This window comes from Pseudopipra pipra, chromosome 5 (genome assembly GCF_036250125.1).
Source record: "Pseudopipra pipra isolate bDixPip1 chromosome 5, bDixPip1.hap1, whole genome shotgun sequence".
NCBI lineage: Eukaryota > Metazoa > Chordata > Aves > Passeriformes > Pipridae > Pseudopipra > Pseudopipra pipra.
In genome coordinates, this window is record NC_087553.1 from 19,483,482 (window position 1) to 19,510,166 (window position 26,685).

General features: G+C 38.4%; 2 protein-coding genes across 2 annotated transcripts in view; one reads left to right on the plus strand and one right to left on the minus strand.

The window, feature by feature from the left end:
* Positions 1 to 431: 431 nt before the first annotated feature.
* On the plus strand, positions 432 to 17,525 carry DRAM1 (DNA damage regulated autophagy modulator 1). The gene is made up of 7 exons (XM_064654820.1): positions 432 to 1,138; positions 7,147 to 7,214; positions 8,420 to 8,562; positions 12,222 to 12,399; positions 13,394 to 13,452; positions 14,380 to 14,472; positions 16,198 to 17,525. The coding sequence occupies exons 1-7, from the start codon at positions 1,008 to 1,010 to the stop codon at positions 16,243 to 16,245; spliced, it is 720 nt and encodes a 239-aa protein (XP_064510890.1). The 5' UTR covers positions 432 to 1,007; the 3' UTR covers positions 16,246 to 17,525.
* The window catches only part of WASHC3 (WASH complex subunit 3), a 46,731-nt gene continuing 32,117 nt past the window's right edge, over positions 12,072 to 26,685 (minus strand). The window contains exon 8 of the transcript XR_010430647.1: positions 12,072 to 26,354. The gene's annotated coding sequence lies outside the window, so the exon portion shown is untranslated. The remainder of the gene's footprint in view (positions 26,355 to 26,685) is intronic.

Below are 26,685 nucleotides of genomic sequence, written 5' to 3' on the forward strand. Positions count from 1 at the left end.
CTTATTTGCATCCACCACAGGGGATGTGTACCTAAAGCAAGATTCCCAATACATTTTCAGGGAGAGAAGCAGAGTGCACATGTACGTCTTTGTTGCAGAACGGTGACCTTGCGTATACATGTAAGTTTGGAAGGCAGATAACTATGAACAGTCAAAGGAAACATAAACAACCTTGACAGGTTGTCCATGGCTTTGTGTTAAGCCAAAGCAAAAATGCTGAACATGACGTGATTTTGAATTAAACTATGTTTTCCCTCTAAGCATGTGAAAAAGTGAATCTCACGAAAGACTTGCAGATCAAGGCTACATTATGTGCTTGAAATGACAGTCCCAGGCGGATGAGCTGTGTACCATGCAGGGCTCCACAATGGGACCTCCAGACCCCGGGGTTTCTGAACAGGTTTGCACCTCCCGTTCCGCGCCCCGGTGAGGACCAGCTGCCCCTCGGCCGGCAAAAGGCGAAGAGCCGATAAACGCGCACATTGGACCGCTCTTTTAGCCCTTTTAAAGAAGGCACAAGCCGGCGCGTCCCGCAGCCCCCGCCGAGCACTGCCCGGCAGCACCGCACCGCCCGCTCCCTGCCCCGACAGGGCGTGAGAGGCCCCGAGAGGCGGCAGCCGCCGGAGCCGGGGCTGTGGGGAGGATTTCTGAGGTCAGAAGCTCTCCGAAGCGCTGCTTCCAGGTGTGGGCAGGGGTGAAAGGCGAAGGGCCCCGCTGCGGTCCCCGGCCCCCGCCGCCCTCGGGGCCGCCCGCGGGCGGGGCGGGCGCTGCCCCGGGGGCTCAGCTGAGGAGAACCGAAAGTGAAGGGAAGTCGTCGGGCGGCGGGGGATCCCCGGGGCCGCTGGAGGCGGCAGCGCCCCTGCCTGGCGGGAAAAGACACGTATGAGTGCTCGTGTGCGCGTCCCCCAGGTCCTCGGTCACGGTCCGTGACTTCGGGGCGCCGCCGCGGAGCCCGTCCGGGCGCTGCCGCCCCGCCGCTCGTGCCCCGGGCAGGGCAGTCGCCGGCGATGCTGTGCTGCATGCCCGGCGTGGCTTTCGTCCCCGCTTTGCTCGTCAGCTGGTCCTCGGCCGCCTTCATCATCTCCTATGCGATCGCCGTCCTGGAGGGGCACGTCGAGCCCCTCGTTCCCTACATCAGGTGAGGCGGGAGCGCGGTGGGAGCGCCCGAGGAGCAGGGGGAGCTGCGTGTATGTGTGTGTGTGTGTGCGTGTGTGTGTGCGTGTGTGTGTGTGTGACACACAGGCGGCGGTTCCGAGGGGTTCCCAGTCGAGTGTGGGATCCCCAGAGGAGGAGAGGCAGTGGTGGCAGGGCCTCCCCGTGATGGGGGCGCACGCTATGCCCTCCCGGCACCCATCACACCTCCAGCTCCCGGGCCTCTCCAAGAGCCACAGGACCCAAAGGCTGGCAGACGCAGTGGAAAGGACCTGAAACAGTTTTCTGCTGGAGCCAAAGTGTCCTGAAGGCCTGATCATAGCAAAACTTTACAATCAAGTGGTGGAAATGTAGCTTTGTTTGTATAACTCCAGAACTGGGCCGAAGTGCACCAGACGATGACTTGAAACCCTATGATGGTTTTTGCATTATGTGCATCCCCACAAACACGTGTATTTAAAATTTCAGCATAGGACCAATGAGTGTAAAAGACTTCCCAAGAGATGGCTGGCATCTCTTTTCTAAAACCTTAGTCACTTAAGTGCAGTTCTGTATAAATCATTGGTTGTGATTTATGTTAACATTTAAATATGAACTATGAAATCGCTAGATTTTATCTCTTAATAGATTAAAGCTTAGCCAGATATTCAAGAGTGTTTCTGATATACAGAAGATGTAAACAAGATTTTAAAATACATCTTTCAAGATACATCTAGACCTAATTCCTTGAAAGACTTCATGGACATTCATAATTTCAGAAGACTGCTAACCTGATTGGCACATACAAGCAAATTTAATTGAAAATTAGGGTTTGTCATCATAGGCAAGTGCAAATGACACCACAGCCCACAAGAAAGCTGAGCTTCATTCAAATTAAGCCAAAGAAACTTGGGCCACATGCTTATGTTAGCAAAACTTTTTAAGATTATCTGCACAAATTTGGTCTCAGCTCTTGGAAAGCCTCGTTCTTGTACTTGAACAAATACCTTGTAATCAAGGCTCGTCTTTGATTACATACACAGTTTTACTGACACAAAAGCACTTCTGATAAGTGTAATTTATCTATCATTAACCAAGGGAAAAAACTCCATTTGATATAACTGTTCATTCTCAGTATATGGTTTGTGCTCAGAAGGATTTTGAGGTCCTGTAGTGAGAAATTTGGCAAAATTACATTTCTTATGTTAAGCCACGTCATAGAATAAACCATATGAGTAAACAGGATGTGTTTCTTTCTGTGTAATTGTTTTCAGTTAAGTTTTTGACAGCCCAAGTATCTTAATTGTGTCATTCTTTTTAAAGAGATAGACCAAACCTTTAAGTCACAGCTCTATAACTCTGATAACTGTATTGCAGCTGCCATAGTTACGTCAATCTAATGGAATAGATCACAGAAAAAAAGTCATTCTTATCCTTTAGTACGGAATCACAATATATGTCAGTATACCCTAAAAGAACCCAAACAAAGCAAAGACTTGAGAGGCTGCATCAGTGATAGCCAGTCACATTTCAGGCCCTCTGCATTTACTAGTAAAGTTTTTTAAAAGTCTTTTTTATTTTACATCCATTTAACACCACATTTGGATTAAAGATATATATTGGCTATTGTTGAAGAATCTCTAATAATTCTAAAGGCACATGGTGTAAGCATAAGATCTTTGTAGAAGGTGCATTTGGCAGTAATATGATATTTCCTTTTAAGTACTTAGGCCAATAGTCATACCATAGTTCATATTTTATTTTGCAGGTCATTGCTTTAGCCTAAGAATCTGAATCATGTGATTAAGAATGTGATTTAGTAAAGATTAGAATCATAAAAAAGAGGAAGAATGTTGCAACATATAAGTTGTGCAATATCTTAAAATGAGCTTTAAAAATTAAATAGAGCTCGTATGGGAAAATTCCAGTTACACAAAGGAGAAGAATATGGACAAACTTTAGTTCAGCATTTCTGTAATTCTTATATATGTTCCTCAAGTACCCTGTGTATGCCTTGAGGTAACTTATTAATTTTATTTGTTTACCATGTAACAGCTGTCACAGTGAGAGACCACGCCTGAATTGGTCATTGAAACTGTGCTAATGTCTCATCAAGTAAAGTCAATACATTTCTGGGTAGATAAAATGAACCTGATTTTGTGTTTTTTAGCAGCTGAGTCCTAAAATTAGGTTATGGCCAAACTGTCATATCAATGTCATGGCTAGGCTTCGCGAACGAAGATTTGGGAAGGCTCTATCCACATTTGTTACAGATGGCCAAACTAGTTCTTTTGCTAATATACTCAAAATCCAAACTAATTTGGATGCGCTGGGGTGGCTGTTTCATGGTTTGAATTCTCAGTGAAAGCATAAAGGGAATTTTCCTAAAGGTATTTGCTATCAGGTGTACCTCTGGATCAACAAGAATCCCTGTAGGGAGAATAGAATTTTCCTATTTTAAAAATTTGGGACTTAAAGTTTGGAGAGAAATAGTTTTTGATGGCTATGTAGTAATTAGATGACAATGAGTCTTTTGGCCCTAAAATATTTGTTACTTGTCTCCTCCACCTTCTTGTCTTTCCACTCTTCAGAATATTGTTTGGTTTTAGAATTCTATTGCATGAGATGGTGACACAAGTAGAGGACTCCTCATCTTTTCAGTGGTGGCAGAGCTCACCTATGCACCACTCCAAATAAGTGAGCACGTTTTGTTTCAAATATGCCATTTGCTTTTTGTCTTTTTCATAATAAGAAAGGGACTGTTACCCATACTTTTTTTTCTAATATTTTTTTTCCATAGCAACAGACCAGAAGCAAAACGAAAATGAACCTAAGTCTTCATTTAGCTTCAGGGATTTTTCAGTGGAAAATATGGCATTAAAAAGATTGTGTCCTTAAAAGTCCAGTGCAGTACTTTGTAAATAGATTGTAGATGTAATATAGTATTCTTGGTATGAAATTTCTTGAAAGCGTAAGTCTATTGTGTTTAAAATTCAACAATGCAAAATTCACCTATAAAGCTTCAGCTTGAAAAAAGCTTTCATTAAAAAATGTAGACCAGTGCAATTTTAGGTTATTTGGATTGCTCTTATGGTGTGTTCCAAGAACTTCACATGGCTTTCTATGCATGTGCCAATTCCATTCTCTTCTCACCTAAAGTCCTTCAAAAGCTTTGAAGTGATTACAGTCCTGTACTTACCACAGAGCGGTTTCTGATTTGAAAAAGTCCTTGAAGATTGTCACAAGTGGCTGACTTTTTAAATGGAGTCCTTTGTCATATTAATGAAAACACTCCAGAAACACAAGGAAAAGATGTGAAGTTGAAGGTTAAAAAATGGGCTAAGTGAAACATGGATTAAAATGATTTTCAGATGTGTCAAACAAACAAACAAAAAAGAGTTAGTTTACTGTTTTCATCAATTCCACTATCAAAGAGGAACAACACTAGTACAAAGTACAAGCTGAAACAAGTCTTCAGAAAGCATTACAACAAGAACCAATCTAGTAAAAACAAATGTTTTAGTTTTCTCTATTTTTTGCATCAGTTTTTCAGAGAAAAGGATCCTTCCTTTATCCTAAACTTCCTCCTATTGTTGGTAAATCATCTTAGCAACTGATTACACAAATCCTTCTGTACATAGAAGGGGGTTGAGAGCAAATATTAATTTCTAAAGAAAATCAAGTCTTTTGAGATAGTCATACTCTTCTGTCTTGAACTTAACGAAATTGTCAAAATCTTTAAGAATGATTGCTTAAGTAGAGATTGCTTTCTCTTTTGGATGTTGAGAGCACAAGCATTCATGCTGGGCAGCTGTCATTTTGGCTGCACTCAGCGGTAGGTTCAGAAGCTTAGCACTGAAACCTAATCCAGCCTCACTGTTGGAAAGAAGAATATTCATCTTCTTGAATCACATAAAACCCCACATCTAGCTAGTACCTACTTGTCCCATCATACACAGAATCACAGAATCAGTTAGGTTGGAAAAGACCTCTGAGATCATCAAGTCCAACCTAGGACCAAACACCACCATATCAACCAGACCATGGCATGAGGTGCCACACCCAGGCTTTCCTTAAACACCTCCCAGGATGGTAGGACTCCACCACCTCCCTGGGCAGTCCATTCCAGTGTCTGTCACCCTTTCCTCCTAATGTGCAACCTAAACCTCCCCTAGTGCAGCTTAAGACTATATCTTCTTGTCCTGTCGCTGGTTCCTTGGGAGAAGAGCCTGATCCCCACCTGGCTACAACCTCCTTTCAGGTAGTTGTAGAGAGTGATGAGGTCTCCCACGAGCCTCCTTTTCTCCAGGCTAAACAACACCAGCTCCCTCAGGTGCTCCTCATAGCACTTGTGCTCCAGACCCTTCACTTTGCTGCCCTTCTCTGGACACACTCCAGCACTTCAATGTCTTTCTGGTAGTGAGGGGCCCAGAACTAGACGCAGCATTTGAGGTGTGGCCTAACCAGTGCTGAGTACAGGGGGAGAATCACTTTCCCTTGTCCTGCTAGTCTGTATCAGAAATAGAGATATTTCTGATATGGGCCAGGATGCCATTGGCTTTCTTGGCCACCTGGGCACACTGCTGGCTCATTTTCAGCTGCTGTTCACCAACAGCCCCAGATTCTTTTCCACTCAGCAGTTTTCCAGCTGCTCTTCCCCCAGCCTGTAGCACTGCATGGGGTTGTTGTGGCCACAGTGCAGGACCCAGCACTTGGTCTAATTGAACCTCATACAATTGGCCTCAGCCCATCAATCCAGCCTGTCCAGATCCCTTTGCAGAACCTTCCTACCCACCAGCAGGTTGACACTCCCACCCTCGGAGAACAGTTAAGTCTCAGAATCTTTGCTCAGTTTCCAATAAACTTTGACATTAACTGAATCCCTTACATGTTTACATTTCTGATGGTAGAGTTCATTGGGTGCCTCTGTTTACACACACATAACTGTGCCTCCTGGTGCTGCCCAGTAACTGAAAACTCAGCTCACACCCAAATTATGTAAAGATTTAAGAACTAGATGTTTTCCGTTGGCTTGACCGACAGAGCCTGATCAAATAGATATCAACTATGTTGGACAAGAAAAAATAGACATTGGACAAGAAAAATAGTGTAAAGAGGTGACAGCATCACAGTATTGTTCCTTCAACAGAGCGCTCACCCTCTATAGAAGAGTCCTGCTTGAGGGAACTTGAGCCCACATACTCCCAGGCATATGTTCATCTTGTGAGGAAAGGACATTCTTTGGGGTGGGTGTTTGCACATATGTAGGGAAAAGAGAGAAAAGGATTCTGTGATCAAGGTGTTCCATTTTCTACACAACAAATATTTTGTATATGTGGTGTTTTTCATATGTATATATCTATGCACATACATATGTATATAAATTCTGTAGATATTCTCACACTCATGCTCCCTCTTTCTATCCCAGTGAATTTCTAATTATCCACTATAAGGGTGAATTGCTTCAGCAGAAGATACTTACAACACCTTGGGTATAGACTACTCTTAAGCTGCATCTACATTAGCAAATTAAACCCCTCCTAGGAACATTCCTGGGCATTGGAACACAATTACTCTCATGGGGTAAGATCCTTTTAAGACAATGAGGAAATTAAGGCAAATTCTCTCACATCTTAAGATGTGAGATGCCATTAGATATGTTTTACTCTATCACAGTGTTGATTCAGTGGATAAAAGAAATGCCATTTCTAAAATGTCATTTATGTAATCATGTCATTCATGAACAAAGTATTGCTCTGTCACATCTCTGCATGTTGAATACAGAAAAGGAAGAAATACAGTTCAAATAGTATGCTCTCAAAATACACTTACTTTATGAAAAGAAAGATACACTACTACAAATGGAGGCTACCTGTTCAGCAGAAATGTTTAAATGCCCTATCCCCAAAACAGCAGTTCACACAAGTTATATTTTTCTTGGGATTTCATGTGTACCTCTCATTTATGTTTCACAAATCTCAATTAACTCTTAATTTCTTTCTTTTCCTGCTTTAGTGACACTGGAACAAAACCTCCAGAAAGCGGTGTCTTTGGTTTTATGATTAATATTTCAGCTCTTTTAGGTATGTATAAAGTACTTGGTTTGACCAGAATGAAGAAATGAGAATTAGCAAAAGCTGTCTGCTTACATTGCAGTCCATTCAGAATTCTGCAGAAAAACTACTCCACAGTCAAAATGGTAATGTCAGATAGATGTAAGTAATAGCCAGGGGGCCAGGTCCTTAGGATCAGTTAGTGCAGGCTTAGAGGCACTTATGTCTCTTAAGAGCACCTCATCAGTGCAAAGTAGTCAATACGGCTGGAAATAAAAGAGGAAGAAAGATGGTATGATTACTGTGCAAAAACTCTCTCTCTGATTTGGGGACACTTTAGTTTCTAATATGCTGCAGCAAAGGGAAGAACTGTGTTGAAGCAATGCCTGGTTTTCTCCACAACATGCCTACTTCTCTACAAAATGACTGATGGGAATCAGGAAGCTTGACGTTTTCTATTCACTTCTAGGGGATGGAGGATCGATAGCTGTGTAGTCTACCATGGCCTTAAGGCAAAGTCAAAATCACATATTTTACCTTCTGTAAGGGCCTCATTCAATCACACTATCTTGACATCTTTCATGTAACCTCTCAGTGCCTGGGCAAAGCTACCTGATGTATTTTTCCAATGGTAGGTAGACTAAAAGTATGTTCCGTGTTGTATGGAACTGTGGAATTCAGTCTACAGCTTATTATTTCCTGATGAACCACGATTTTCTTATCCAGTACAGGTGTTTGTCAGGAGTGAACTGCATATTGGGGTCACATATGTAGGACTGCAAAAATGAATTGTTTCTACAGACCATCCATTGTAAGGAGATGTAGTTCTCATAAAAGACTGTGTATCAGAGCAGAATAAAACCTCCCACTTCCAGCTTATAGTTCATCTCCCTGTGACATCTGTTCCTAATGCAGAATGGCAATGCCTCTGCCCAAAACACTCAGGAGAATGGAATTCAAATTGGTGTTTTTCTTGAAGTGATGTACAGTTATTTCTAGATAGCAATAATGTGTGATGTTAAGACTAAGATAATGTTAAAGTTTTATCTAAAAGTAATATATCTGAAATTCACTACTTTTTTTCTTCTTCCCAGTAGATTTAAAAGCAATATTAGTTACTGTATTATGCTTATAATTTCATTCTGCATGCTCATTTGTTACAGGAAAAGATGTTTAAATGTAAGCAATACATGATCATTGAACAAAATATGTATTTTTGGTTGATTTTTTTTCAGGTGTAATTACAATGTACATCAGATATTTATTAATAGAGAAGCAAAATGAGTCATCGCGCTTTGTTAGGTCTTCATGCAACATGTTTTCATTAGGTATTGGATTGATGGGCTGTATTGGAATGGGCATAGTTGCAACTTTTCAGGTATGACCATAAATTTCATATCATAAATGAAACTAAAGTTGTTTTACAAGTTAAAATTTCAAATAGGTAAGAGTGATTAACACTATCCCAAGGTGGATAATTGAAAAATGAAGTAGGAATGCCTTTCTTGCTCTTGGCTTTATTCAGTAGCTTTAAAAAGACAGATTTGTTTTCTCCCCATATACTAGATTTTTTGCTTGTGCAGTTATGTCAGTAAGGGGTTTTCTGTGTGTTTGTCTTGTAAAAGATCTGTACTATAAAACAACTTAATATGGATGCTTTTGCTGTAAATTTTTTACTATGAGAATTGGACTGTGAAAAGCTTTGCTATTCAAAGTTCAGTTTGCTTCCAGTTAGGGAGTCAGACTAACTAAAATAAGTCAGACTAACAAATGCACTTGCATTTTTGCCTGAATGATGGCACACTCACTAGCAGAACTTTCTACAGAATAAACTAGATTTACCTGACAGGTGAGAACATTGAGCACAATATCAGCCTGTTGTTTTGAGTCTGTGGGAGATGGCATAACAACATATTAAGTCTTTATTTATAGAGACATGTAGAATTACTGCTTACTTTGCCAGAAAGAATTTGACATCTCATTAAAAATCAAAATCCACTCCTCAGTGTCTGAAAGAAAATTCAATAGAGACAACAAATACTGAAACAGATTATTAATTTCACCTTTTCTAGTGAGGAGGTGTGTAATAGGGTAGATTCTGACACAAAGAAGTATTAGGACAATTGCACTGAAAGCTTCAGCTTAGAATCAAGTAAAATCTAATTGGCAGGTAGTTTGAGACACTGCCTTTAAATCTGTGGAAACAGCTATATTATTTCTTTTAAAGGATAGCCTACCTTGGAACAGTTTGGAAAATACTGGTGTGCTCATACAGTGACCTGACAAGATACAGAGGAATTTAAAATAAAGATTGTCAGGGCTTCAGCAGCCAATACAGTTTTACATGTAATGGACATGGTATTTTCAGACGAAAACGCTGCCTTAGACTGATACCTTACCCTTTTTAGTTTTATATCCAGACAGTATGTGTGGATTGCAAACAGGCACTGCAGTCAATTCTAAGCACACTGTTTTTCTTTTAAAAATCTGTACTCTTATTGATAAGATTTATATGTGGCACAAAAGAAAGTTAGATGATGGGGAACAGTGTTGCTTGACTGAAATAGAAAACAGACTCAGCTGCAGTAAGAAAAAGACAAATTAAAGAGTGCAAAATAATTGTGACAGTCAGGGAAGCAGAAACTTTGATGCTAATGTTCCCAAAGGGGTCCCTTGACAGTTATCTCATCTCTGTTTTCTCTCATTGCCAGTTTTAAACTCCTTCCTTACCTAATTTCTATTTTTTTCTGCTTTGACCTTGCTTTCCTTGCTAAGTGCAGTTTGTAGAAAGGGTTCAGAACACAGTAAGGATCTAATCTCGCTAAGCATCTCCCTAGCTGATTTTTGAGCACGCTTACTTGCCCAGGAAGCTGCAAATGGTGGCTTGCAAGTCTTTAGTCTTTTAACTGTATAGTGTACAACCAGTGAACAGTACATTCCTATCCCCGTTTAGCCATTTAGTAGAATAACTGAGACATGAAGAGGATGTGAGATTTCCTCAAGGTGATTGTTTCGGGTCAGGAGATCAAAGCAAAGCTGGAATTAGAAGTTATTTCTTTAGTATTCAGTCTAGTCCCTCTAATTCATTGTGTCATGCAGGAAATTTATGTTCATGTGCACTACCTGTTAGTTTCTTAACACTCATTTTTCCCCAGCAGGTGAGTTCACACCATGCCTGAGTACTGTAGTAGAGCTGATTGACACTACTGGGCATCAGTTCATTTTCTCTTTCTCCAGAGCAAAATACCTAGTCTGCTAAAAAGGCTTCAGTGTGAAATTATACTTGAAATATTTAAGGTTTGCTTTTATTTGCTCAATCTAGTGCCACTTGTGGTGCGTCTTTTAAGTGGCATAATTAATTGTAAGGAAATTTTTTTCACCCTTTTTGCTTCAAGGTGAGACAGGGTAGGTAGCATGGAGGTTTAATGGTATTGGTGTCTGAACACTTAATAAAAGTAAAGAACAAGGTGGGACAAAACACTAAGAATGTGTCCCTTAAAAGCAAATGATTTTCTGAGAAAATAAATAATGGTTGTGAATGTTTGTTCTCTGTTTTAAATAACACAATGCTTGAAATACAGAAATGAAAGATGGTGGAGGGTTAGCTTTAAGAAGATAATTGGATGTGGAAGGCAAAACCCTGTAGTCCTTAATGAACAAAGCAAAGTGAAATCCCAGATCCTAGCAGCTCTGGTTTTGCTTGTTAGACATTACAGATGATTAAAGAGTGATCTTCCTGCCTTTGCCTGGAAAACTGAGGAGGCTTACTGTACCACATGTAGCAACAGGTCTCAGCTTCTGTAGGGATTGGGCGTGATGGTCTTTTTAAAGGAAACTGTGACAGTTTGATAGGAGCAATCACGACAGCCATGTTAGCAAAGCTCTCTATATTGTGTATAGGGCTAAATGCAATGCTTGTTAAATGCTTTCCATACCAAATCCTGCCATTCCTGTATTTATGGGAGGCGAAAATTGGGACAGAGGAGAAGAAAATGCAAGTATAGATGAGCTGCCACTTAAATACCTATGTGAGGAACATGCTTTAAATTCTGGTAGAACTTAATACATCACAGAGATGTATTAAGGAATGAGTATAAAGAAAAGCCTGGGGAAAAAGAATTTGAGAGACCATGTGAACATAACCACCATTACAAGACAAAGAAAACAGTGGCCTCCAGGCAGGAAAGATGTTAAGTTATGTAGTGAAAGGGTATAGATATGTGTTCATGAATCAACAGATCTGTAGTAGGTCAGTTCATAGGTTCATAGTGCCTGTTTGGTTACGCTCTGGTGACAGAAAGGAGCTTTAAACATGACTTACCTGACTGATATTGGATTCCAATGTGCCATATCTTTGGTTTTGTAAAAGTTTTTGAAACATTTAGAATACAGTAATTTCTCTGGAATCTTAATCTCTTTTGCTACTGGATATTCTACTTATTTTTTTTATAAAGGAGAGAATTTTCCATAGGCAGGATATTACAAAAATGCAGGCCACATATACTGGTTTTTTTATATATATAACTAATTTTCTCCTGACTTATTTCTTGGAGCCTTGTGATTGGCCACTGGAGGGTGGGGGATGGAGCTATAGGAGTCACTAGTTAGAACAGCTCCCTTGAAATTTTACCGGTAGAGTTTGGCCACACAAATGCAGATTAGAATTTCAATATGGGATTAAAATCTGTCAGGGTATGGGGAAGAAGTAAGTATAAGAACCTTTCAAGAAAAACACAAACCAGTTCCTGTTTGTGAAAACATTAATTGGTATTAGAGCAACTGTTGAACAGAACTAAAACTGATCTGAACTTTTACATGAACCTGGGAAAGGACTGACCCAGTGGCTTTGGACACAGTTATTTACTTCTCTGAGATACTCTTTTCCTATTTTCTTTCATCTTCCCTGTTTGGAAAAGGGACTGTTTCCCATTCCTTGTGTGTGCCCAACACAATGTGGCTGCTGTCTCCTCACGCCTCATTGATTCCTACCACTACTCAGACAGTAGCAGCTAACCATTATGCTGATTCTTTTTCCAGGAGCTGGCTGTTCCCAGTGTCCATGACATAGGAGCTTTGGTGGCATTTGGCTCGGGTGTTGTATACATTACACTTCAGTCTATAATCTCTTACAAGTCCTGTCCACGATGGAACTCTTACTTTGTGTGTCACATAAGGATGGCTATATCTGCAATATCATGCATTGCTTTCATTCCCAGTATCCTTTATGGTGTATCCCACAGTTTTCCCTTTATGCATTCATGACTTTCCTTTTAAGTTAAAACATTGTTGATAAAGGATGAAAATGAAGTTACACTCTTTGCTTAGGGCTCTTTAATGCATATAATATAGCATGTTGAGACACCATTAATAGCATAAAGATGAGGTTTAGGGTCTTCTGAAAAGCTTTATCTCTTATTTCAGTGGTATATTTCAAACCAATGCCCCAGTGTTCTTCACAGGATCATACACTAATAAAGCTTCATTTGAAGGAGAGAAGGAGAAAGGCCTGCAAAAGGGAGGCACTGCTTCTACAATGAACCAAGCACACAGATGTATAAAATACAAGTGGCAAGATTTCCTTCAAGCCTAAGCAAGTGATTTTGATCATGTTGGTTGGTGCTAGTCTTCATTAGTTGCCTCCCCTAAAGACACACTCAACACACTTACTGGCTTTTCCCATGGCATGCTGAAATTTAGGGCCATCCCATTAATTTCATTGGCTTTGGGTGATCTGCCAGTTGGAAACTGGTCACAGCAGATTCATCACATCAGTCAGCCAGATATAGCCTGGTTTTGGTTTCAGCAGGTGGGAAAGTGTTTTTAAAGATGCTCCCAGTTCCTGAGAGGAAGTTGTACAAATATATCAAGCACCTATTGTGGACCAGTGGAAACCAACATAGTTCCCCTTCCAACAATGAAGGACTATGCTCCCTCAGTTCTTGATCACAAATATGATTTAAGTTTTGGAGTGTCTCTCCTTATCATCTGTATTTTGAAAGAACCAACAGAAATGTGTTTTGATTGCTGCTACCAGTTACCTTGTAATAATGTGTTTCATCTACTTGTTTTCTTAATATCTTGATTTGATATTCTGGTTGTTCAGGTTCTGCTGTTTTATGGAAGGGGAAGATGGGGTTTTTTTTGTAAGCAAACATTTTCACTATTACTCACTAAAATTTTATGGTTTTCCTTCACACTGTTTTTCCCAGTGATTGTGTTCGCTTCTCAGGTTTCCATGACAAAAATTGATTGGACTCCAGGTGAAAAGGTAAAATCTTATTAGGTAGCCAACTCACCCTCTATCATATTATTTTGGGAATGCTGTTATATTTATCTAAAAGTGTCTAGCCCTAGAAACATTTTAGAGACTTTAAATAGTGCATTATCATGAACAGATTTGTGCAATGCTGGTTACTTTTCATTAGGAAAGTGTATGTGGCTTGGGTAAGGGAACTTGCAACGGATGGTTCAGTCTTTAGAGAGTTAGATTTTCATTTTAACCAAGCATTTGAAACTTTCCCACTGTAAAAGAAAAAAAAAAGATATTCTGGAAATTAGTTGTTCTACTTCCTCAGTTTCTTGAAACTGAACTTTACACATGAAACTTAAATGGACCAATTTGATTCTGAAGTTTCTGAGGTTTTTTTACAACATTGGTTTTCTCAGCTTTTTTACCATTCTTTATTAAATAGTCTCTATTATTGCCATAAATATTTGGGGTCATACCTGAAGCACACTTAAGTCAATATTAGGTATTTTAGTTGATTTCAGTGTTCTCAGAATGATAACTATGAAAAGTAATTTTTATTTTTGGACAAATTTTGCCACAATGAAGTATTAAAAAACAGGTAAAATAATGCAGAGAGTGTATCCTACTTGATAAGCTTGATAAAAGCAAACCTGGCAGATGTATTTCAACCAAACAGTGGCAAGGCAGCCGTGAGATAAGTCTTTACAAGTTAGACAATCTTAGTAATACCTTGAGGTTTGGTTTGGTTTTTTTTTTTTTTTTAACTTGAGATGTACTTACCATTCTGTAAAAACAAAATCTGAATTGACTTTTACACAACAGGACATTAAAATGATGAGTCATAAATCTTATATTGAATTTACAGAAGGAAATGTCTATAGCATTCCATATGTATTCTGTTTAGCTGTTTTATTTGAAAATTTGTTTTATGTCTCATTCCATCAGGATTACACTTATCATTTTATGAGTGCAATCTGTGAATGGACGGTGGCCTTTGGTTTTATCTTCTTCTTTTTAACATTCATTAGAGATTTTCAGGTTGGTATCTACATATTTTAGCATTATTTAGTGACTAAGTGCTATGAATTGTATAACAAATGCAATTGAAAATTACCATTCTTTATGTCAGACAGATACACCAAAGCTATACAAAAACAAATTTTACCAATGTCAAAAATGATTTCTGTCTATGTAATGAGTATTTTTCCCCTCATTTTTAAAACATAAAATTCAGTTTAATAGTTAATTAGGTATCTGGTGTGGACAATTATTCAGTAAATTAATATATTCTACTTATTTACCAATATTTTTGAGAAAGAGGCTCTCTGAAGTAATGAAAAAATAAATCATGCAACTAAAACTGCATTTCTTTCTACCTGAGGGTTTTTATATAATAATCCAGTGCATTTCAACAATGGATGTTTCCTTTCTTTTTAGATATTACACATCTTGCTTGACATTCCCTCACAGTCCAAAAAAATATCAATTTTTGGAAAATTTTTGACATAAAGACATTGTGGTTTGGGTAGCTGGATCTGGTGATGCTTCAAGCCTGAATTTAAGGAAGAGAAATACTAGATTAGTTAAAAAAACCCACTTTTATATGACTTATGAAAGGCATGCCTTGAACTTAGTTTCCCAAGCTTTGCCTCACCAGCTCTTGTTGCTTACTGAGAACTGCTGCTTTATACCACAGTCACAAAGATGAACTGACTCACTCGTAATCACTGTAGGTCTCATACCCCATATGTAGGTCTTTCATTTATAGCAGTGCCTCACACAAGTCCCAGAAAGTTGAAAACTAGATCCTAGTAAGTATGTGCATAAGTGTAGAATATGAGAACAAGTTGGTGCTGTGATAAATTGCTGGAAACCATATCCAGAATTTGTGGAGGTGGGAAGGGTGGAAAAATAATGAGAACCCTCTACGTCCTCTAGTGTAAAACCAAAGTTTGGCATCAGATCATGTAAAACTTTGTCATTAATTCACTTCCTTCTTCACTTCAGCATGGAAGTAGTTAATACCTCTATATAATATGTACATAGCTTTGTACAGAAATCAATTTGCAACCAAGGATTCAGAGTTGACATATATTTTACTAACCAACAGCAAACATTTCTATGTCTGTTGACTTAGTACTGAATAGACCATGGCTGTAGAGCTTTTCCTTATTAAATAATAATAAAATCCCCCAGGTTCAGCAGAAAAAAGCACTTCATTTTTTTTAAAAAAGTACTTGTTCAAAATTACACAACGCATTATCTTAAAGGTATATAATTGCCTTCTAAAAGTGACAGAATTATTGAAGTACCATTCAGAAATGCATGCATCATTTAATGCTCCATTTTGTGGGGAGATGTTTATTGCTAGTCCATCACTCTGATGCCTGCATATATGATGGCATCTCTTTTATCAAAGGTCAGACTCTTCCCTTGGAGATGGATATTAACAGGACAATGCTGTAGTCCTCAGAATACCTATTAGCAAGTTTTAGTTGATAATTTTACTTCTGATCATGGTGTTAAACATTCAAAGTTTAACTATATATAAATATTGTGAATATAATAAATAGGAGAAAATGATGGAATTAAGAAATATAAGAAAAATTAAGAAAAATCATCCCCTTTTTAAAAAAAAATTCCTGTGGGATGTATTTCACTTAAACACTTTTTTCTTTTGTTTTGTTTTATCTCCATGTACATTAGATTGCAGAACTGTAAAATTAATTTATCTTAAGCTGATCTTGTTTTTTTTTTTTTTAGAGATTTTCTTTGAGGATATCAACAGAAATACATGAAGACTCCTGGTAGTGAAAAGTAAAAATATTTTATATCTATGAATATTCTAGGTTTCTTTTTACTCATAGAAAATGTTGCAGAGGGACAGGGATTGATAAATTGCATTAAGAACCCATGCCATTAACTCTGCAACATCTGTAACAGCATCCACTAAAAGACTTTAAAAACAGCAATGTTCCTGCTGCCTTTTTGTAATATTTTGTAATTTTTATACGGTTTGTTATATTAAAAATACTGTAATAGAAGCAATCCCTAGAAGCACTGCAAAGTCATTCAAGGACTTGATCTCCTCAGATCTTCCCTTTTGGACATATCCATACTTTATAATTTGCTGTAGTCTAATTAGTAACATTACTTTTAAACTGGAGAAAGTACATTTTGCAAACAGTTAGGAAAGTCTAAAGGCAATGGAAATCACTAAGGCTGAATTCCTACTCTGTCAAGTTGCAAGGGCTATGGAAGATGTTGAGAGCAGAATTGGGCATCTTTGTTTCAAGACCAGAAATTAAGTGAGTAGGTGGTAACACTATGCTACATGTTTCTGATACTGGGCATTGTATACAAATACAAATGCTAGGAGAAGTTTAAACTATATTGCTTGAAAAGGTGTTTTCTGATCATCACTGCAATATGTAAACATTTACCCCTTTTTCCCTTTTATGCACTGCTGGCCATAGGAAACTTAAAACTAAAGTGGGAATAGAAAGTAAATTTACATTTATGCATGCCATACTAAAGAGAAATCTTACTGCAATTTGGTTAACACAAAGCAGAAATTTCCAGCCCGTGTTTTAACCTGCAATGATGGAACGAAGAAGGTCTCCAAAAAGTCTTTGGAAATGAATGGAAAACAAGTAGTTTTCAGGTGTTTGCTTCTATGTGTATGAGTATTATATATATAAAACTGAAGGAAAAAAAAACCCTGGAGAGCATCTGTAGTGAAGGTATGGCATATTTGCTGCTATAGACTTACTTCTGTAATGAAAAACTGGGAAAGGATCTAATTGTGGAGTCAGATGTTACAGGTATCTGCAGGCAAAAAGTTCTTTTGTTGACTGATCTGCTACCTCCACTCAGTGCATTAGCCACTTGGCTGTCAGTTCAGTTCTCTGAAAGTTACATTTGCCATGCTCTATCACATTTTATGCAGAAATATTGATGATTTTCAGTTGCTAATTTTCCACGAAATAAAATGAATGCGTGTTTTGGATGGTGATGTTTTAAGATTAGTCATATGTTGATATTTCCTTTAATGTGTATTTTAAACTGTATTAAATTCAGCTGCTTCACAACATGAAGAGTCAATGTTTTCTTTATAAGTTCTTCCAAATAAAAAGAGTAAAAATGTTTTTCATTGGCAGATTTACTTTCCATAGTAATCAGGTTATCTTTCAGAGGTTTATAGCTACAATCAAATTCAAATTCAAACCTAGTACTGACTAAATAAAGCACCTATGTCTTGCTGATTAGGTATCCTGCAAGGGACACACATTCTTTCAAGAGAAGATCAGAAATACTCAAAAGAAAATTTATATCAACCATAAAAATTAACATCCTGTTATTTTGAAGGCCATGTTACGAAAAGACAAAATTTCTTACTACACTGTGTATTGTTCTTCTATTATTTTTTATTCCTAGATTTCGTAAACTAAATTATAAGAAGCTTAAAATTTTTATTGCAAATGATAACCAACCTTTACAGTGATTACAGTATCCTAAAGGGGGGAAAAAATGTTCAGGCTGAATCAAGATAATCTTGTTTGCTGAAATCAATGTGTTAATTCAAGTACTGAAGAACTACTGAATGGAGTACACATGGTGTAACTCTTGGGGATAGTCCTGTGCAGGGCCAGGAGTTGGACTCGAGGATCCTTGTGGGTCCCTTCCAACTTGGCATATTCTGGGATTCTGTGAAATCTTTCACCTTTTTCTGAGTTTTATCATGATACATTTTAATGAGAGCTATAGTCATGACCAAAAGAATACATTGCCAACTGTGTACCTTTTATTAAATTTGTTAGGCCAAAAACATCAGCGTGCATCGACATGCAGATGGAGACAATGGATTATTTCCTTTTTATTTGTGCAGTGAACAAGTGTTGAAAACACTGTGATTATTCTCTGGCTCCAGGCAGATTTTCAGTCAAGAGCTTAATTACTTTTTCAGTTGAAATGGGAGTTGACAAGTTGCAAGCAATTGCAAAAAAATATTATTCTAGCAAGGTGTACTATTTTAGGTGTGGCTGAGTCTTGTTAGTTAATACACTTTCGTTTTTTTAAGCAAGTGATCTCTACAGGTTAGTGTGGATAATGTCCCATAAATTTCTGTTGCCTTTTCTATATTTTCCCACTTCTTAGCAACAATAAATAACTATTTTTTCTTGGAACCTATATTAGAAATATTTTCATCATCTGCTCTGCATGATGTTTTCTATTTGTCAGCCCATCAGCAGTGATTGAGAAATTCCTTTTGCGTAAACTACAGTAAATCACATGACAGTTGCTGTTATTTTCAGTGGTTATGTTAAATCATTCTATCCCTTCCAAAAGTGCAAAGGCTCATTTTTCTAGGTTGTGCAGCTTGATCTGCGGATGAAATGCCACTGGTGTGGTCTCTGTAACAGTTCCAGATCATGTCATGTAAGGATGAAACTCAATCAACTCAAAATACCTAAAACCAACTTTGTCTTAGGACACTGTTACTGGCACTGCTTTCCCTTCCTATGTGCACTAAGCCAGTGATCACCATATATTGCACCTTTGGCTTTTCTCATGAGGTCTTCTGAATTTTAATTTCTGATCTGCTCGGTTTGCACACTGCCTTGTGTGCGACAGCAGCATATGTTTGACAGTAGTAAAATAATCTCGATGGCAGGGGATTTGCTACTTTGTCCTAATACTTGTTGCAAAAGTTTCAAGTGGAACAGAGTAATTATGGTAACATGTCAGTGAATTTTTGACATTCTGGTATGAAGTTTGTAAAGACATTCAAGAGCTTGGTATTTTAAACTGCTCTGTAAATACAGTCTTAGTCTCAATATTGATACCACGTTTTCACAAGTGTTCAGGTTTTAGAGGGCCTGCTTGAAGATGGCAGAGTGTTTGGGGGTGGTGAACTGTTCCTAGCGGTTTGCAATGTCCACTAGAAATATTCTCTCTGGAAGAAGCTGGAAGAGCTGTTCTCCTCCAAGAAACAGTGAAAGGCAGCATTTTAAGAAGGGATAATGTATATTTCCTTGGAAGATGAGCTAAGGTCCTTTTATTTGGGAGAAATTCAACATAATGTAGGGAAGTAACAATAGGTTTTAATTTATAAGATCTCTGAAGCTTTGACTAAGCCCATCACAGTTGGATCCGTCTTTCACTGCATTTCTGTGCATGTGCATGTGCTCATATGGTCAACATGCATATATATACAGTATTGGCATGATGAAGCCTGACAGTGGTTAGAGTCCTGTATGTTGCTGAAATACACATAAATAATAATACTTGGTGTATTTTATAAATAACAGAAGGGCTTTAATGAGCTTTGGCTACATTTTTTAATTGGTATTGTTATGCAGAAAGACCATTTTTCACATCTTAAGGAGAAAATAGGCAACTCCTACACATGGTATCTGTAGTTTTCCCTGTACACAATAGATGGCACTAGGAGACCACATGATCCGGGTTTATTTCCCACGTTCAGGCTGGCAAGTCCAATAGTTTTGTAGGTAGCTTTAATTGATTTTAATAGTCGTCTGGAGGCCTGGTTAAATGATTTTTTTATTATGCCTTTGTGGAAAACAAGTCAGATCTAAGTTTCCTTGCCATTCCTTCCTGCCTTCGTCTAAGTAAATATGTTTTGCTACTGCAACATGTAGTTTCATAGCAACTTCAATTTCAATTTAATTTGTCTAAGTCAAAGGAGCCACTTGCTGCAGTTAGCACTGGTGCAAGCTGCAATCCAGCTGTCATTACTAAGCCACTTCTCTTGGGAAGTTTTTCCTACTCTATTACAAAGAAGGAGCATTTTATTCAGTGCTTTAATAGAATTCTGTCAGTTTGCAATGGAGCATCAGAAGACAATATAGACCTTATTTTCATGGGACAACAGTATAAAAAGAACAAGATTTTAACATTTCAAAATTGCAGCCAGTCTGCACCCAAAAAGAGTGATGTGTCAGGTTGTAAAAAAAATTCAAAGGCAGCTGCTGTATCTATTTAAAATGCACTTTTGTGTATGTATGATGCCTTTTTTTTCACTTATTTCCTTGCCTAATGAAACATCTAGTTAGCATTTTTTGCATGTCCTCTGTGAAGTGTAGCAATAATCCAGGCCTCTGAACATTATTTCACCAGCAATGATATAAGCTCAGCATTGTCAGTCTTAAATAAACCACACTGAGCGTGGATAATCCTCTACAAAGTCCCATCAAATTGTTGTATGGATGAAAAAAAATATAGAAAGTGCTCTGACAAAGTAAGAATATGTCATTATTATAGACATCTTTAACACAGTAGAATCTTCTTAGTCCACAAGTCCTCTCCCAACACACACTCATAATTTTATTCATTGTAAATAGAAGGTACATTTCAAAGACAGTTTCTCTGATGAATATCTAGACTTTCATCATAAGATCTGCAGGAACAATCTCTGTAGCCCTACTTTTATTAGGCCTATTAGCAGCTGATGGATCTCCATGCAAAGTTATCTTTCCTGCCTTTCAAACTGCATCAGGTGACTGAAACACATTAGATAGTTTGCATGGAGTTTTTTCTTTTGGTTTGAATTATTCGAGAGCATTTTGCTATGGTAATGGCAAGAAGAAGAGTGCTGGCAGCACAGACTATCATCACTTTGGTAAGATGGTCACAGCAAATGTCACTAAAATTTGCAATGTCATGGACAGAAAGAGGTTGGTATGAGAAGATCATGTCTGCTATAAGGGTCTTGGTTTGTGTTGTTTGGCAAAAGTGGAAACCGTGCAAAAAGTCAATAGCTTAAAGTTAATTTGAAAGGTCTTGTGGAAGATTAGGGAAATTCTAATCAGGAAAAAGGAAATAATACTGTTAAAGAGATATAATATATGCCTTTGCTTTTATCTTTGAGCATAAAGGCTCTTTTAAAATCTTTGTTCATTTTAGCTAGAATATGGAACTATTTATATTCTGTCTGTCCATGGGTGACTGGGTGATACAATTCTTGAACAATACTACAATTCAAAGGATTTTTTTTGTTGTCCAAATCGACCAACTTCCCCCCTAAACATCCAGTGTGTAGATACCTCAAAAACACTGACTATGCTGCAACCAAATGTTCTGAAACAAGGTCTTATGCACCTAGGCTTTGTCACATCCCATCGTTTCTAGACTGGCTCTGTCTTTTCGAGTATTCTGTGCTAGATTTGATTCGTATGGGTGACCTGGGAAAGACAAAGGCTGTTATTGTGAGGTTACCATAAACATTGTTTTATACAATTGCTAGTCTTTTTTCAAGGTTTATTTTTGATAATACAATAATTTGTGGGCTTTTTTTCCCTCTGAAAAGTTATAAATATAATTTTGTACACATTTGAACCTTCAATAGGATTACACGGAAAGTCTCGTCTTTACTGCTTAAAAAGGATGTTGACCACAGGTCTTACTCTTCAGGCAAAAACGTAATGTTCAGAAATGCCTCTGAAGAAATATCCCTGTTTTCTTACAGAGAGCTATTTGGATCTTTGAAGATCCAAATTCAATAGAAGATAAGAACCTTCACTTGAAGGAGAAGTGATCTTCTTCTTTAATTAACTGATATCAGATTCCAAGCCTTCTACTGGCTTTAGCTGTCAGTATTTCTTGCTCTGCTCAGCAAGCGCATATGTTGTTCACAGAGCCTGGGGATGTTTCCTGAATAGCTTCTGGTGTCAGCAGAATAACCTCAGGGATGAATCTGGAAAACAAGTTATCTCCCCGTAAGCAGTTTGAAGGAGACGTTAAGCTCTAAGACTCAGCTTGTTCTGCTTCCGCTCCTTAAACCCAACTTGTTTTCTTACTGAGGAAACAGAAACAGAGTGTTCAAAGTGAAGTATTTAGACTTGAGGTCTCAGAATGGATACCACAGCTACAAAAGGATGTAGTTCTGATTAAGCCTCTAACAACATTTAATTTGAAATTCAGCGCAATTGTGTGCAAAGATCCTGGCACTGGGGCAAGATTTGAAGTAGCTGTAACAGTCTTAGAAGCAACTGAGGAGCCAGGAGCCAAGCTTCAGCAAGCACTTGTTTTCTCAGGAGTGTGGAAGCTTTCCATTGGCACAGCTTCCTATGGGTTTTGGGGGCACAGAGATGGCGCCATTTCTTATTTCTCCCTTTGTCCTCTGTCCTTCTGTGTTACCTAATACTTAATTCACACAAATTGTGTTGGCAAACAGTTCTCCTAGTATGTTAGTATTAGGATGTGGTTTCTGTGATTCTGTTCCAGAAATCATCTTTCTTCGTGACAGTCAACAAATTAGCCTTACTTTCCTCCATTTTGTGGTCTCAATTTGATGTCTGGGGAATTTAAACGTATGCAGGTAGTAAGTCATGGGTGCTCTCTGACCTGACTGCAGACCAAAATCAACTCTCAACTGAGATCTTGCGTACAGCTGGCATGGCTAGTTAGCTTAAAAGTGTTTAAACCAAATATTTGGGGTAATTATAGTATTATAGAAGATTTTAAAGGGTGATTGCCAGTGCTGTCAAAGGGTGAAGCTGACATTTTTTCAGTACCCCTCCTTGCCAAAAAGCTTTAAAATTTGAACGCTATTATTGTATTAGTATAGGTTTTTAGTCTTGAACTGAATTTAAAACATGCTTACTGTTTAGGATAGGCAATACAAAATCCTGATCTCTACTTTCCTGGAATTTCAACCAAAAGGAATGGTACAACATTATATAATCATATTTTTTAAAAATCAACTTGCAGTTTTACATGGCATCTTGTGTCTGTTCATGGCAGCCAGAACTGAGCGTTGCCATTGAAAACAGAGAGTCATGGCAGTATATTCACTCCAAAAATACCTTCTGGTTGCAAAAATATTTAACAATGTTAAGACTAAAGAGGAGTGAGAGGAAACTAAAGAAAGACAGGATTGGAAACTGTTCATTGCACAGTCAGATAAAAATTCACTCTGGAAAAATGCACAAACAGACAAATAAAAAACAATTTCTGAAGTAAAAATGCAATCCTGCCGACCACTGAGTCTTCTTGAGTAGGGGTTGAAGGATGAAAGGGCGTTGACTCTCAAACCACTCAGTTAAATTCAGTGAGCAAATAGCGCTGGACATCAAGCGTTCAGCTCGGGACTGGGGACAGATAAGTCTCTCATGGATTTCTAGGAAGAACAGAAGCACTGCCTTCGTGCATACCTCTGGGTTTTGGAAAAACAGAAGTCTCGGAAACCAAAATCCTAGCAATACCATGGATGGGTTATTGAAAGCATCCCATAAATCATACTAGCAGTTAAACAGCATGACAAAACAGGAATTAGTGATGTCTCAGTTTTCTTCAAGAGGAGCTGGAGATGGGTCATCATCTGCAATACTAGATTATGTAATCGTGTTTCAGAACCAGCAGTTCCCATGTATTTGTGTTCTATTTGTGTCAGCTACTCTCGAGGCATGCAGACTCAGAAACAGGTCTAAAGACTGGAAGCTGAGAAAACGGGTGAGAAAGAGGAGAGTCCCTGTACGAGAAAAGAGGGAAAGGAAAAGGTGGGACTACAGGAATTTGCCTCTAAACATGCTACTTATCACTGGCCTCAGTGGAAATGAAGAAAAACAGAAAGACTCCTTTATTATCTTGCAAATAATTAATTACGTCAAGTGACAACAAATTACATAGTGGGGTCAGGAAGCACTTTTCCTCCATTTTCTGGATACTAAGGATCAATACCCTGATAGGTTTCTTAGGAGCAAAGTTATATTGTAACTGCAGTCACAGGACCTGGAGAAGAGGTTCCTGCTCACAGATTGCAGCAGGAGGATTTCCCCTTTCCATGGATTTTCAGTGTAGACTTTGGGTTAACAGGAGGTTGTGCTTACTTGTAAAGGTCCCCGTGCAGCTTCTGGTGGGAACACACCAGCTTGTTTGGCAGTCTCATAGGGAACACAGGGGATTTTTTTGACAGCAAAATCACAGAACAGAAGAGGAACAGAGTCTCTAAAATGAAACAATGAGGAATGAGCTACACAGGAAAGATACTTGTGGTGACCTGCTTTAGCCCCCGGTGTCAGGTAGGAGACTCTGAAACGGGTGTCGATGTGGATGCAAGGAGGGTTTGCTTGACTGGGATGTGTTCTCCACTCCCAGCAGCTAAGTGATGGCTGAAATACATCTCAAGGAGTCATAGGAAAACAGGAAAAAAAAAAACAAGAAAGGAAAACAGTGAAATTGGAAATACAACAGATGCAGAACTACAAACCTATGGTGAGTCTAATGGATCAGTACTGGTCTGGGGGCAAGTAAAGGGAAGAGAACTATGCTTATGCAACTGGAAGAGCCACAAGGTAAATGATCACCCACCAAATAATATGTAATGAAGTCTTAAAACATCTGTTGATGATCAGGAGGATAGAGGCTCCAGCAGAAAAGGGCAAAGATGGCTTTTCTTACCAGTGTTTATACTGGCCTGCATTAGGATCAATCATATATGCAGTCATACTTCATCCAACGAAGCCTATGGAATTAGTTCTCATCTACTAAATACTCAGCGCAGGGGACAATTATGTTAGTCTACTGCTAAACCACTGTTCAACATAAATTATTGCTAATCTGAGCTCACTCCTTAGCATATATTTGTTGCTGCTCTGATAATTTCTTTTTTGGGTTGTTGGGAACTGTCAGTATTGGTTTTTTTAACAAAGGAACACAGTATTCAGAAAGTACCAAACAACATCTTTATAATTATCATGAAATCTCCTATAGAGCGTTTCCTGTTAACTTTCATAGTGTTTTGAAGAAAATTCTTTTGAAGGCTTTTATAGGCTCTTTTCCAACATATCTGGGGAGTCTGTTTTTCAACATCTAGTTTTACTGTTTAACGTTTATTTATGGCCATTTCAGTGCCTTTAACTTCCTAGGATTGTAAAATGTTTTTTTAACCAACTTACTGATTTTAGATTTACACAAATTTGGACAAAGACCAGCTGATTCACTAGTAATTAATGTATAATCACAAAACTTGTTCTTGAAACAACTTCATTTACAGCTTGTGTTCTTCTTTCTAATGCTGCACATGGAGAAGCACACAGAGCTGGCTTTGTTTTGGCTGTGTACAGCTACACCTTGTGCAGGGTACAAGGAGGAAGCTATAGAGGCTGAAGTTCACGGTAGATATTGCAAACAGGACATGAATTCCAGTACAAGTTCCTTTCAGGAATCTAGTAATTTTTGTCACTTTTTCCCACACTATTTTTTTAACTTTGTTTTTAAACCTGCTTCTTTTTAAAGGATATGGATTGGTGTAATCGTTTTCCCCATGCACTTAACTACCAGCCCTTATCAGGACTGCAATGTAAGATCCTAGAACAAACTGGAATGATTTAGGCTTCTGGTATTTCCTGGCTGCTTATATAAATCAAAGTACCTTCTGACTTCTTATATCTGTATTTACAGTGATGGGAGCAAATATTTTTGTAGTGAATTCTATTAAACTTGACATACAAATCCAGTCACATTCTGAAGTGTCCATTCCCTTAAGATTGTGTCACGGTAGTCGCTGCTTTTGGTTCTACATATTGTTCATGGTAATTCTTCTGCTGGTACAGTGAAAACTAGTTGTCCTCTGCCACTCAACTCTGCACATAACACACTTTGTACACAGCTCATTATTTCTTTACATCTACTTCTGAATAGGGACAGTGCTTTTTCAAATAGGGCAGAAATTACTAAGCCCATCATCCTACTGCCCAGGTACCCTTAAGACAGTGTGTGTCTCTGCAGACCGTATCGCAGCTGACATCTGGCATCCCACACAGAAAGAGAGGATTCTTTGCCTAATGGCTGAAATGTTCTCAATCAGTAAATAATTAAGCATAGCTGGAAATTGGAAGAACATGAGGGGTCTCCTGTTAAGTAGGACATCTGCCTGTAGGATCTTTCAAAAGAAGGCCCTAGGAAGGAAAATTATGAAGTGAGAAACTGTTTGTGTTAAGGCTGAAGTGTCCAAAAAACAAGAATTGTTATTAGTTTTGAATTAGCTCCTCTGATGTTACAACAAACCTTATTAGCCTTCTTTCAGCAAAAAACTAAGGTTGTTGCTTAACTTTCTGGAACAAGCCACGAATTCCTGAATTCCATTGTTTTTCAGAGGCTGTGGTTTGATTCCCAGAACCAAAATGAATCTGATTCTTAAGCTGGCATATACCATTAAAGCATTCCTAGATCAGGGTTCTGAAAAGAGAGGCTTCGGTTTCACATTAATGGGTTCCTTATGAGTTATAA

Coding starts and splice junctions, on each gene's coding strand:
- DRAM1 (XM_064654820.1), top strand. CDS start 1,008: ATGCTGTGCTGCATGCCCGGCGTGGCTTTCGTCCCCGCTTTGCTCGTC. Junction 13,453..14,379: donor ATTGGACTCCAGGTGAAAAG/GTAAAATCTTAT, acceptor TCATTCCATCAG/GATTACACTTATCATTTTAT. Junction 14,473..16,197: donor CATTCATTAGAGATTTTCAG/GTTGGTATCTAC, acceptor TTTTTTTTTTAG/AGATTTTCTTTGAGGATATC.